Genomic DNA, 12,419 nt, shown 5'->3' with positions numbered 1-12,419 from the left:
TGCAGAAGGAGATAGCAGAGATAATTGACTTATTTTGTCCTTGACTCTAGGAAAATTTTTTTAAAAAATCTCCCCAGATATTTAGTATCCACAAGCTCCATCTCACTTGGGTTAGAATGGTAGATTTATAATATATATGTAGCTCAATAAACCCAGAGATGAAAATTTAGTTCAAAGTGCTTTTAGATTTATGGCATTCTCCTATTGCCTGGAAGGAGAAAATAAAAATTCTCTTTTGGGGGACACATTTTAATTCTCAAAGGATTCCTATACATAAGGCACCAAGGAATATGAGCTCATATTTCCTTTAAATGAGGAGACAAAACACCATGAGCACATGTTAGTAGAAATTATATATTCAAAAAGTATAAAAAAATGTTTAATATCTCTAAAGAATTGAAACAGCATTAAAATAATAAGACATGGGACGAGTAAGACTCAAGGTACTTTTGAAAAGGGCCAATAGAACTTCTAGAAATGAAAGATACAATATTATAAATTTAGCAGATTAACACAATCATAGAGTAAATAAATTGTCAAATAAAACAAATATCCAGAATGCAGCACAGAGAGACAAAGATATGGAAAATATAAAAGAAAGGTTAAGAAGTATTGTGGATGGAATGAGAAGTTCCTGCCTTTCTTTATATTAGAAATCCAAAAGGAAAGGAAAAAGAGAGAGAAACAGTATAGGAGATGTAATATTTGAAAAAATAATAGCTCAAATTCAGGGTTACTAATAAATCTCAACATAATAAAAATAAATTTATCGTGGGAAACATCATAATTTACTTATAAAAAACTAAAAGCAGAGACAAACACTTAATGTAAAAATAGTCAAGAAAAGAAAGGGGGAGGGGAAGAAACAAGAAAAAGGTTGGATCAATAAACAGTACAAGATGATATTGTGGTAAGTAATTCCACAAAATCAAACTAAATTCTACAGTTCAAAGGAAAAGGCTGTCAGACTAGATTGAGAATATGAGATAGTGCAGTAAGTTGTTTTCAAGAGATTCACACAAAACATAAAGATATAGAAAGGCTGAAAGTTAAAGAAGGCAAATAATGTAGCAGAGAGATTCTAACCAAAGAAAAATTATTTCAGATAAGATAGACTTTCAAGTAAAAATATTTCTGAACATAAAGAGAATAACTAATCATAGATAAAGGTTCAATTAATTATTTCTCTGATTGAAAGAATTAGAGCAAACTCCTAATTGAGAAAGACGTTTTTACTTTGTTTATAAACAGAAATGGAATTTATTCTGATGGTAGACGTGTGGCTTATTAGATGTTGGCTTTAAGCAAATATTTAAACTTGCAGAATCTTAGCTTTTAAACAATAAAGTGGAATAACACCATATTACTCTTATTTAATAATTATAAATAATTCATCTAAAGCACACAGCACTGTGCCAATTGCATAGCTCTATTGTCAGGTTAGACAAGGAACAGACTAATGATTTTGTATTGTAGTATCTTTCCATAAATTTATTTTGGTAAAAAAATTATCCTTGGGCTGTCTGGTTTAGTTCGAAAATAGCTATTTCCTATAGAAACCTCACTGCCCCGGAGGCTTGTTATAGTCCGAAACTTCATTAAAAGTAACATCTCCTTTGACATCAACCCAGGTAGAATATGTGGAAGAATACCCATTTTTGCCATATTTTACTGACATAGATTGGTCTGAGATCAAATCAGAAATTTATATGTGGGGTATAAAACTGAAAACAAAAACAAACAAGACAAATAAAGACTCATAGATATGGACAAGAGTTTAGTGGTTATTAGGGGAGAGAAGTAGGTAGTTAAGGGTAAAAGGGGTCAAACATATGGTGACAGAAGGAGATTTGACTTTGGATGGTGAACACACAATGTAATATACATATGGTGTATTATTGAATTGTACACTTGAAACCTATATAATTTTATTAACCAGTGTTACCCCATTAAATATAATTAAGAAAAGAAATTTATATAGATGTGCTTTTTAATCTTTAAAACATCATACAATTGTGCTGTATCCACCTAATGGCTATTAATAAAAAATATTTAGTTTACTTTTTATACTACCCTCTTATAGCCTACTCTTTCATTGGATATGGCTAATAATAACAAGATCTTTTGTCTTACATTAGCACATCATAATTGTTGTTTATTCTTTAAAAATGTTTATTGAATAAAGTTCATTCTTTTATGATGTGAAATCTTAATTCCTAAGAAACTTATATTTATCAAAATATGTAATTAAATGATAGTTTTATGGTTACAGAGAAGTTGGGGACAGAGAATTTCAGAATTGTAACAAAGCTAACTCCAACCCTCCCTCGCTGGGCTCTGCATAATAAAAGTAGTTTTTAAAAAAGTTGTAAGTGCATGGCTATAAAACCTAAACACCACTGAACAATTGCAACATTTGACACCATCTAGCTTTTGCTAAAAATAATGGTTTCCTTTTTCTATCCCTGCAAAGGCTATCATTAGCAAAGTGTCTGTATACATTCTTTTCGCTTTTATCAGCTGCATGATTCAGTACAGTACAAGGCTACTCAAAGCAGCTGTGCAACAATGGTGCTCTTTTCCCGCCTGTGTGCGAGCAAGTTAGTTTCTGATAGTTCTCACATCGGATAGTTCTCACAAGTTAGTTTCTGATAGTTCTCACTGACTGTCACAAAAGCACATCTTATTTTCAGACAGAAATATGTATTTGGATCTGTGACTGAGATGCATAACCTAACAGATTTTCTTTAAGGACTGGACCCTGGTCTCTCTCTCCTCACCTTTTATTCTTCCTCACACCCTATTTCCTCCTCCAATCCAGTATCCCATCCAGGAGGTGGGAAACTTCAGACTGGTCATGGCATCTCTTGTGGCCTCAGGTTTCTCATTTGTTAAATGAGGATGATAATATTGCACCTATCTCATAAAGTGTTAAGATTATGATAGATATGTGAAAAGTACAAAGTATTGTGTATATGTCATATGGATCTATAACACACTTAAGTTCTCAAATTGTGCCTTATTTTTTTATACTTGTGTATGTTTGTTCTAGCCAGTTTCCTTTTTCTAACCTCCTTGAGTACAGACATTGCAATTACTCACCTCTGGTTTTTGCTTGCTTGCTTGCTTGCTTGCTTGCTTTCTTTCTTTTTCTTTCTTTCTTTCTTTCTTTCTTTCTTTCTTTCTTTCTTTCTTTCTTTCTTTCTTTCTTTCTTTCTTTCTTTCTTTCTTTCTTTTCTTTCTTTTTTTCTTTCTCTCTCTCTCTCTCTCTCTCTCTTTCTTTCTTTCTTTCTTTCTTTTTCTTTCTTTTTTTTTTGTCTGCAGCAGTTGGTAGTGGGCCTTACTCATAGTAAAACTTCCATTATTATATGTTGAATTAAATAAAAGCACATTAATTCTCCCTCCTGCTTATTTAATCTTTAAAACAATTTTTGCAATGTCTATTGTAGCTAAAGTTATCTTTTGTTAAACCACACAAGGGAATTAACCTGTTAAAGAAAAGTACCTTTTCTTTTTCTTGATTCTAGGTCTCCATTTCCTAAATTGTTCTCTATTCTCTAAAATCTTAACAGACATTTTGTGGAGAGAAGGAGTTTGTGGTGAAATATGTTTTTACAGAGTATCATGTATTGCCTACTTGGGAATTATTGAGGCACTTTGGCATGTTAAAAGCCTGGAGAACTTTTGAATTAAAGATATTTTTTAAAAATCACACGAATAAAATAAAATTTTTCTTAACACATTTCCTAAATTTATTTGACTATGAGACACTTTTTTCCCCCATATTTTATTGTCCCTTGAAATCCCTTTTGGGAAATACTAGTACAATTAATATCTATTTTTTAATTAATAGAGATTTTTTCTTAAAATAATTTTATGAATTCTAACTAGTTCTTTCCTCAGATTCTCAAAATAAGTTCTTTTTAATTAATTATGTTATCAATGTGTTTTGGGAGATATGATAAGAAATACTGGAAAATACAATTTCAAGAAGTTTTGGTTGTACATTTATTTTTTAATATAGTTAAGTTAATTTATAACTGATGGATTTCTTCACTGAGAAAAGGAGATCTAATATAACTGGTGTATCAGCTGATCAATGTTACTCATTAAAACAGTTAAACCATTAACATTTAATGAATTCTACTTTAAAGAGAAAAACGTATTTAAAAAAATGTTTATATATTTCTGCGTGGGCTAGGGAAAACGATTCTTCCTTTTCTTAGAATTCTCTTATATTCACAATTTTCTTAAAGGAACTTTTCATTGGTCATCATGAACTTTAAAAATATGTCAGGTTGATCTCACCTCTACTATGTTGTTGCAAGACTTTGAATAGTTGCCTTTAGTTTCTATAATCTTGTCACATATGTAATGATAGTAATAATGTAGCATTCTTTTAAAAACGAGGTACTAAGGGAGAAAAAAGTCACTGCTTATAAATTAAAGGCAATGGATTTTGCACATTAACCAGGTTATACATGTAAAAAATGATTTAAGTAGTTCCTCTTTCTGCCTTCCTCAGAGGCCCAGGTGTTGCCAACTAATCAATTACCAGTAATTTCATTTTTCATCTTTCCTCTCAAAAAAATCAAAATTTTGTTTCGCTTTGTGCAAAAAGGATTTCCAGTGAAAAAACAGCTGATTCTCTAAGGTTCTTCAAATCACATTCTCACCTACATTTTTTTTTAACTCATCCTGAACTTGGTCCATTTCCTGTATTATGCTGGACTTCTCAGATGGCCTGACAGTGGACTGTAGGTGCTCATCGATGCCATTAACAAAACAAGCATTTACTTGTGGCCCTCTACAGTCCTTAGCAGGTGTTTTCTGTGTTATCACATCTGTTTGCTCCTTTTAGAGATGTAGGAAACCAGATTTAGATAGGACAAATAACTTACTGATGACCCAACCCTAGTAAGTGACTAGAACCTTGAGTTCTTGTCTTGTTGGCCAAAGTTATTCAGGAACACCAAAGAGGAGTTATATGGGATGTAAGGAATGTGTGTGTGTTTGGAGGTGGGGGGTGGGGATAGGGAGTTGGAAAGCAGACAAGTAGGAAAGGTAATTGCTTAATGAGTCCTTTCTCTTATCCTTGGCTACTCAAGTAAAATGCCCTGTGTCTGTTTTTCCTTTTTGGAAGTAGGCATGCATATAGAGTAGTGGGGCAGCACCAAAATTGCTGAGGACAAGAGTTATACTTTTATATCTCCAGAACTTTGCATTTAGAAGATTCTCGATAAGTATACACTAATGAAGGATGTCAGATAACCACATCAAAGAGAAGCCTTCTACAAGAACAGGGATTTTTGTCTCTTGTTCACAGCCATAACTTCCAGCACCTGAAGAGTGCTTTTTATAAGATAGGTGCTAAAATATTTGTTAATCAACAGAAACCGGCATGGAATGGTCCAAATAGAGCATTAGTCCTTCACAAAGAAAATTCTTAAACACAATTATCAGCAGATTGGACAGAGAAGCTGAGCTGAAATTTCCTGAGAAGGGTTTAGCTGGTGTGCATATATACTTGAGCCAAGAATGCTTTGTTTATTTACACTTTCTGTTACTTTTGCTGGAAAGATCCTTCTCTCAGATGGTTTTATATCTTACTCCTTCACTTCATTTAGGTCTCTGATTGAATGGCACATGCACATTTAAACTGCCTATGCAAAATTTCAAGCATATACAAAGGTAAACAGAACACTATAATGAACTTTTATGTGCCAAATCACTTAGCCTCAATAATTATTATGTTTTACCTATTTTTAGAAGCATGTTTCACTGTGGCATTATATATCTTTTTATATCTTTACTTAAGGGCTAGTTCTTTTCCTACCAGAATAGAAGAACCATGAGATCAGGGACTTTTTCTACCTTACTCACTTCTGTATCCTACACACTTGAAACAGTGTCTGGTACACTGCAGGAGGGGAAAAACATTTGTTGAATGAATGAGTGTATGACTAAGACGATGGCACTAGGTCTAGTGGATTCTAAAATAGTTGTACAGATTTACAATAATCCAGTTTTTACTGTTGGAAGTACTTATTTTTACCCAATTTTGTTGCTAAATGTTTATGTTCTAAATTTGCTTACATGGTAAAAACTGGTAGAATCAATTCTCATATGTTGTTTTTGAGCCAGTGATATTTTGAGATTTCTATCAAGAACCCAATATACTGTATTATTAACTTTGAAATATGTTTTTTTGTTTGTTGAGTAAATAAGTTGTAAAGTTTGAGTGAAATAAATATAAGAATCAAGCATATTGTGAGTGTATGATTCATCACTATTTTCTGAATTTCTGCTATGTTTAGAACACTACCTTAAGCATTTAAAGTTTGACTGTTGTCATGTGGAAGGGAAAAACTTTTCCTGCCTCACTCCAGAAATAACAAATGTTGCTTCCACTCATAGCCCAGTGGTCAGAATTGGACACAAGGCTCAATATAATCACAAAAAGCCCAGGAAACATAGTCTATTGAGTACCTAGGAGGAAAGGAAAACAGATTTTGGCAATGATTAGTAGTATATAATACAGACTACATGCCATAGAGCTTACAGGTCAAAAGACTATCCATTCATAAATGTAGTTGGCAAACACTTAACTGGTAAGCCCACAGATGCTTAATCTTAAGCGATCTGTTGGAATCATTCCTAACAATGAATGACATGTGTATTGTAAGGCTGAGAACACAAATGTACTTTTTAGAAATGTTACTATTTTTTAGCAAAGTTATTTTTTTTACAATAAAAAGAGTTTTAAAACAGTAGCACCTTGTATGTTTTTTATTTTTATTTTTAACACAAAGATATCTGGAACTAGGTAGTTCATAGACGGTATGGTAATTCTATAGTCATCAAAGATAAGTATTTAGACCATCAAGTCAACATTTTAGGTACCAGGAAGGAGGAAAGAAAGGTGGAGGAATAAAGAGATGCAACTTTCAACTGAGACAGCTTCCTGCAAGGAGCCTTCCACTTTTTCCAGTTGCACTTACATTTATACTCCTTTAACCAGAACATAGTCACACAGCCGAAATGGATGCGAGAATCTGGGAAATGTAGTGTTTTGGCTGGTACTTTGCTTCCCTGAATGGAATGAATGTTTTTGTTGTTGTTGTTGTTTATTTGTTTTTTAATTTTTTTTAAATAAGAAAGAATGGATGAATATTGAGTGAACAATTAGCAAGTTTTGTTGTAGTTAAGGATTTCACACACAGACATGCACACACACATTTGAATATATAATCACTAGTAGAGTAATTAGAAATTCCTTTGAGATTGTTCTCCAGCTGTTTCTATACTAATAAAACCTAACTGTGGCAAGAGGAGGAACTGTATTAGTTTCTTTTCTTTTCTCCTATTACTTTTCTGTTCACATAGTAAATGTTTTGGTAAATATTTCTACTACTGACTTTGCCATTAACGTGAACATTATTTATTAAATATATACACAGTAAAGCAGTTGGTATTTTAATTTAGTCAAATATAGTAATATAATATGATCAGAGCTTTAACTTGTCCTTAGCTATCTGTCATGGTCCTATATACATTTTTCTATATGTTAAATGACTGTTAACCTCTAAAAAGGTATGCTAAGAAACAGATGTACTATTCTAATATGGACAGTTCATGAACATTTCTTGTTCTTTTTGGCTTATCACTGTGAAATTTGATGAAGTAAGACCTAAACCATCACAAAGCCTAGAAATTGTTTTCAGTATGTTTGCTATATGTTACAGAAAATTAATTTAACTCATTTTCATCTTTCCCACCATTGTCTGTCTTCTCTACAGGCTATACATTGATGGTCCCTTTGGAAGTCCATTTGAGGAATCATTGAACTATGAGGTTAGCCTCTGCGTGGCTGGAGGCATTGGAGTAACTCCATTTGCATCAATACTCAACACTCTGCTGTATGTCATTTTGATCCATTTTATTAGTCCAAATAGAGAACTGCCAATATTTTAGACATCTCTCTTTTAGTATGAAGTAAATCCTTACTGAATCCTTCTACTTGTTGGAGGAACTCCATTTACTTACTGGTCGATGAGAGGAATAATTCAGTGATTCTTATCATGTGGTCTTTGACTTTCAGCATGCTCTCCTGTAAAATATGTCAGTATCACAATTATGCATTCCTCTGCCCTTATCCTCTATTAAAGTCATTCCACCAGCCTTCATTTCTCTACTTCCTCATCAGTGGTAAGTGACACCACTTATCCATTCAGTCAGCAAATATTTTTGAGCACCTGTGTGCTAATCCATCTTATAGTTACTGGAAGCACAGTAACAAATAAAGCTGAGTGCCTGCCCTTAAAAACCTTACATTCAAATGAAGCAGGTAAAAATAAACCAGTGAGAAACTAATAAATAACATTATTTCAGAGAATATTAGAACTACAATGAAAAGAAGAGAGATTAATGGGATATAGAAATAAAGGGCTAGTATTATTGTAGAAGTATGTCAGGGAAAGTTTGAGGAGATGACAAAATGAGGCCTTCATTTTTTGGTCTGTTACTCAGCAAATTTATAACAGACCAAAAGATAGAAATTTTAGATGTTAGATTTCTTAATCATGAAATACATTTGCAGTTATTTTAGTTTTAGGATTATAAGCAAAAATTAACTGATTAATATTGTCGTGAAAACACAAACAAAATGACAATATGAAAGTATTCTCAAATCTATTCTATTCACTTTTCAACAAGACACAATTTGCATGAAATTTGTTTAATGTAGTACCCCCCCAAAAGGTGATGTGTTTGAATGATATCATATTTCAATTTCAAATACTTGATATGAATTTAGGATTTTTTGAAGGTTATTTCAAGCCAGCAATCATGTGTTTCTGAAAACATATTGCAAGTTATTTGGACACCTAAAGTTAAGGAAAGAGTATTTTCTTAATCTCTAGCCTACTTCCTAATTATAAATGGGAATCCAGGCTTGGAATCATGAGTTACTGGAATGCATTACATAGTAGGTGGTTGTGAAATCTCCTTCTTTAATGATGTTATGAAGGGGATAAACAACCAATTTCTGGAATGGTTTTGGCTCACTTTGCGTGGAAGCCAGGCAAGACTGATGATGACTGGAGCCCCGCCAGGTGATAGAATTCACTGAAAATAAAGAACTTTCTGAGATGCAGGGCCGGTATTATTCTGATTGAGGAGTTTAGTTTATTACCTTCAACTGGAAGTGGGTGATATGCATATAATATTCACAAGTATGAACTAAAATTCATGTGTAACATGAGTATATCATGTCTTTGAGTCAGCAGTTTAGATTCATTTGGGTGTTTTAGTAAGTTTTATATCAGACACTTGGAATGTAAATGACTGGTTTTTCTATTGGTTACTTACTAATGAAGGGCAAAATTTTCGAAGATACATGGATTCTTAACTTATTTTTTTGCCATCCTAATCACTGTCATGTTATTTTAATTTTAAAGGGATGACTGGAAACCATACAAACTTAGAAGGCTGTATTTTATTTGGGTGTGCAGAAATATCCAATCCTTCCGTTGGTTTGCAGACTTACTCTGTGTGTTACATAACAAGGTAAAATTAGGTTTGTTTTTACTTTTGCAATTTTTTACTTTAAAAATATAGTTATTTTCTTTCAAATTACTGAAGTAATAAATGCTTGCTGTAGAATAAACTGGAAAATATACAGACAAGTAGTAAGAAGGAAAAAATTTCTCCTAAACTTAAAAAAACAGGTAACATCTGTTAATTGGTACATACCTTTTCAGATATTGATATTTGTGATTACTTATATAGATATCTATATCTATATTTACATCTATATCTATATAGATTACATACATAGATATCTGTCTATATGAATAATATGTTTTAACATAGAAATGCTTACTTATATATTCTAATGGAATATTTTAACATAGAAATGTATGCATATGGCTGGTAGTGTGTGCATATATGTGTATATGATGAATGCAAATGTATGCATATGGGATGGTAGAGGAAGACAGAGGGAAACATCAGCAGACAATTACTACTGTACTTTCCACCTTTTGTTCTAAGAGCTCTTATTTCTTTAATAATCCAAATGGACCATAACCAGACTTTTGGCACACTATGCCAAATGTCAAAAATCCCAAATTCTAAGTTTTATTTCTTGCAGCGGTGAAAGCAAGAATTCTTCATCTATCCAACATGTAATCTTTTATATATCTATTAATGTATCTATCTTTATTTTTTTCAAGTTATACAAGTAATGCACATACACATCTTTGGTGCAGATTTTTAAAATAATTTAGATAAGCAAAGTTCTCCCCTACTACATTCCCCATTCAATTTATTTAACAAGAGATAACTCATGAGTGTTCTATAAATTCTAGCATCCTATTTGTATTATTCTTAAAGTTGCTTTTTAAAACTTATTTCTATGTCTTGAACATTTTTAGTAATAGTGCATATAGAGTTACCTCATTTTTTTACTGCTGTAGAATATTTCATAGTATGGATGTATCTAGTTTTTTAACCACTCTCTAATGACGAATATTTTCTTTTTTATTATGAAAAGTACTACAATAAATATCAGACATGCCTTTTTGTGCATATATGCATTCCTTCAGTCGGTTAGTCATTTTATCACTCATCAAATATTTACTAATTGCCTACTATGAATTAGAAACTGTTCCAGGACATGGAGCTACATTGGAGAACAAAAAAAAAAGTGTCTGATCTCATGTGATTTACATTCTAAGTGGGGAAGATAGACAACAAACCAATAAAGAAATAGGATGTCTGATTCCAATTAGGAGAAAGAAGAAAAGGAAAGTGAGGTAAAGCAACAAAGAATAAATAACAGAGGGCATATTACTTTATATCACGTATTCAGAAATGTCCACAAAACAAATGGTATTTGAGCAGAGACCTGAGTAAAGTGAGTGAACAAACTAGGCAGGTGTCTTGGGAAAAATTTTAAGGCCAAAGGGATCCAACTTCACAGGCAAGCACTCTGATGCAGTAGTATGCTTGGAAGATTGGAGGAAGATGAGAGAGCTGTGTGGGCAAAGCTTAGTAAACAAGGGGGAAAACAGTAAGGAAAACAACCAGAGAGGTGGTATGTATGCTTTTTTAAAGGAAGAAGATTACATAAGGCCTTTAGATTTTATGGAAAAATAAATGAGTTCTGGGAATTGAAAGCAATGACTTGAACAGATATTTTTACACCAATATTCACAGCAGCATTAGTCACAATAGCCAAAAGGTGGAAACAACCTAAATGTCTATCGATAAATGAATGGATTAAGAAAATGTGGCATATACATATAATGGAATACTATTCAGACTTAAAAAGAATGAAATTCTGAGACATGCTACAACATGGATGAACCTTGAAAACATTATGCTAAATGTATTATTCCAGACACCAAAGGATAAATATCTGATTCTAATTATATGAGGTACCTACAGTAGTCAGTTTCACAGAATGCTGGTTGCCAGGACCTGCGAAGGAGGAGGAATAGGGCTATTGTTTTATGGATACAGAGTTTCAATTTGAGAAGAAAAATTCTGGAGAAAGATGGTGATAATGGTTGCACACCAATATTAATGTATTTAATGCCATTGAACTGCACTTAAAAGTGATTAAAATGGTAAGTTTATGTTATATATATTTTACCATGATAAAAAAGTACAAATTCCTGGGCCCCACCAGGGACTTGCTGAATCAGGAGGGGCAAAAAAGTAGAGATGAGAAGCCACTGAAAGGACAACATCATTTTTTAAAGAAATAGAACAAAAAATCATCAGATTTTTATGGAATCACAAAAGATCCCAAATAGTCAAAGCAATCCTGAGAATAAAAAACAAGGCCAAAGGTATCATACTGCCTGACTTCAAATTATAGAGAGTTCAGGAATAAACCCCTGTATATATGGGCCAATGATTTTTGTCAAGGAGCCAAAAGTGTACAATGGAGAAAGAAAAGCCTCTTCAATGAATGGTGCTGGGAAAATTGGAAAGCTACCTGCAAAAGAGTGAAACTAGATTGCTATCTGTTACCACACACCAAAATTAACTGAAAATGGATCAAAGACCTAAACATAAGACCTGAAACAATTTCATAGAAGAAAACCTAGATACTACACTCCTGGACCTTGGGTTTAGAGAGGATTTTATGAATTTGACTTCAAAGGCAAGGGAAGTAAAAACAAAAATAAACCAATGGGACTGTATCAAATTCAAAAGTTTCTGCCCAGCAAAAGAAACCATCAACAAGACAAAGAGGCAGCCAGCTGAATGGGAGAAGACATTTGCAAACAACGCCTCTGATAAGGGGCTAATATCCATAATATACAAAGAACTCATACAACTCAACAAAAAATCACAAACAATTCAATTAAAAAATGGGCAGAGGACCCAAACAGACACTTCTTCCA

General features: G+C 32.8%; 1 protein-coding gene across 4 annotated transcripts in view; it reads left to right on the top strand.

Annotated features, from left to right (window-relative positions):
- NOX4 (NADPH oxidase 4) overlaps positions 1 to 12,419 on the top strand; it is a 135,586-nt gene that overhangs the window by 100,746 nt on the left and 22,421 nt on the right. For all 4 annotated transcript variants that reach the window (XM_039848333.1, XM_039848331.1, XM_039848330.1 and 1 more), the window contains 2 exons: positions 7,800 to 7,919; positions 9,459 to 9,567. In XM_039848333.1, the coding sequence (XP_039704267.1) occupies positions 7,800 to 7,919; positions 9,459 to 9,567 (229 nt within the window). The remainder of the gene's footprint in view (positions 1 to 7,799; positions 7,920 to 9,458; positions 9,568 to 12,419) is intronic.

The sequence above is a fragment of the Pteropus medius genome, unplaced genomic scaffold, assembly GCF_902729225.1.
Source record: "Pteropus medius unplaced genomic scaffold, Ma_sr-lr_union100, whole genome shotgun sequence".
NCBI classification, from domain to species: Eukaryota; Metazoa; Chordata; class Mammalia; order Chiroptera; family Pteropodidae; genus Pteropus; species Pteropus medius.
This window is presented reverse-complemented; position numbering and strand designations above follow the sequence as displayed.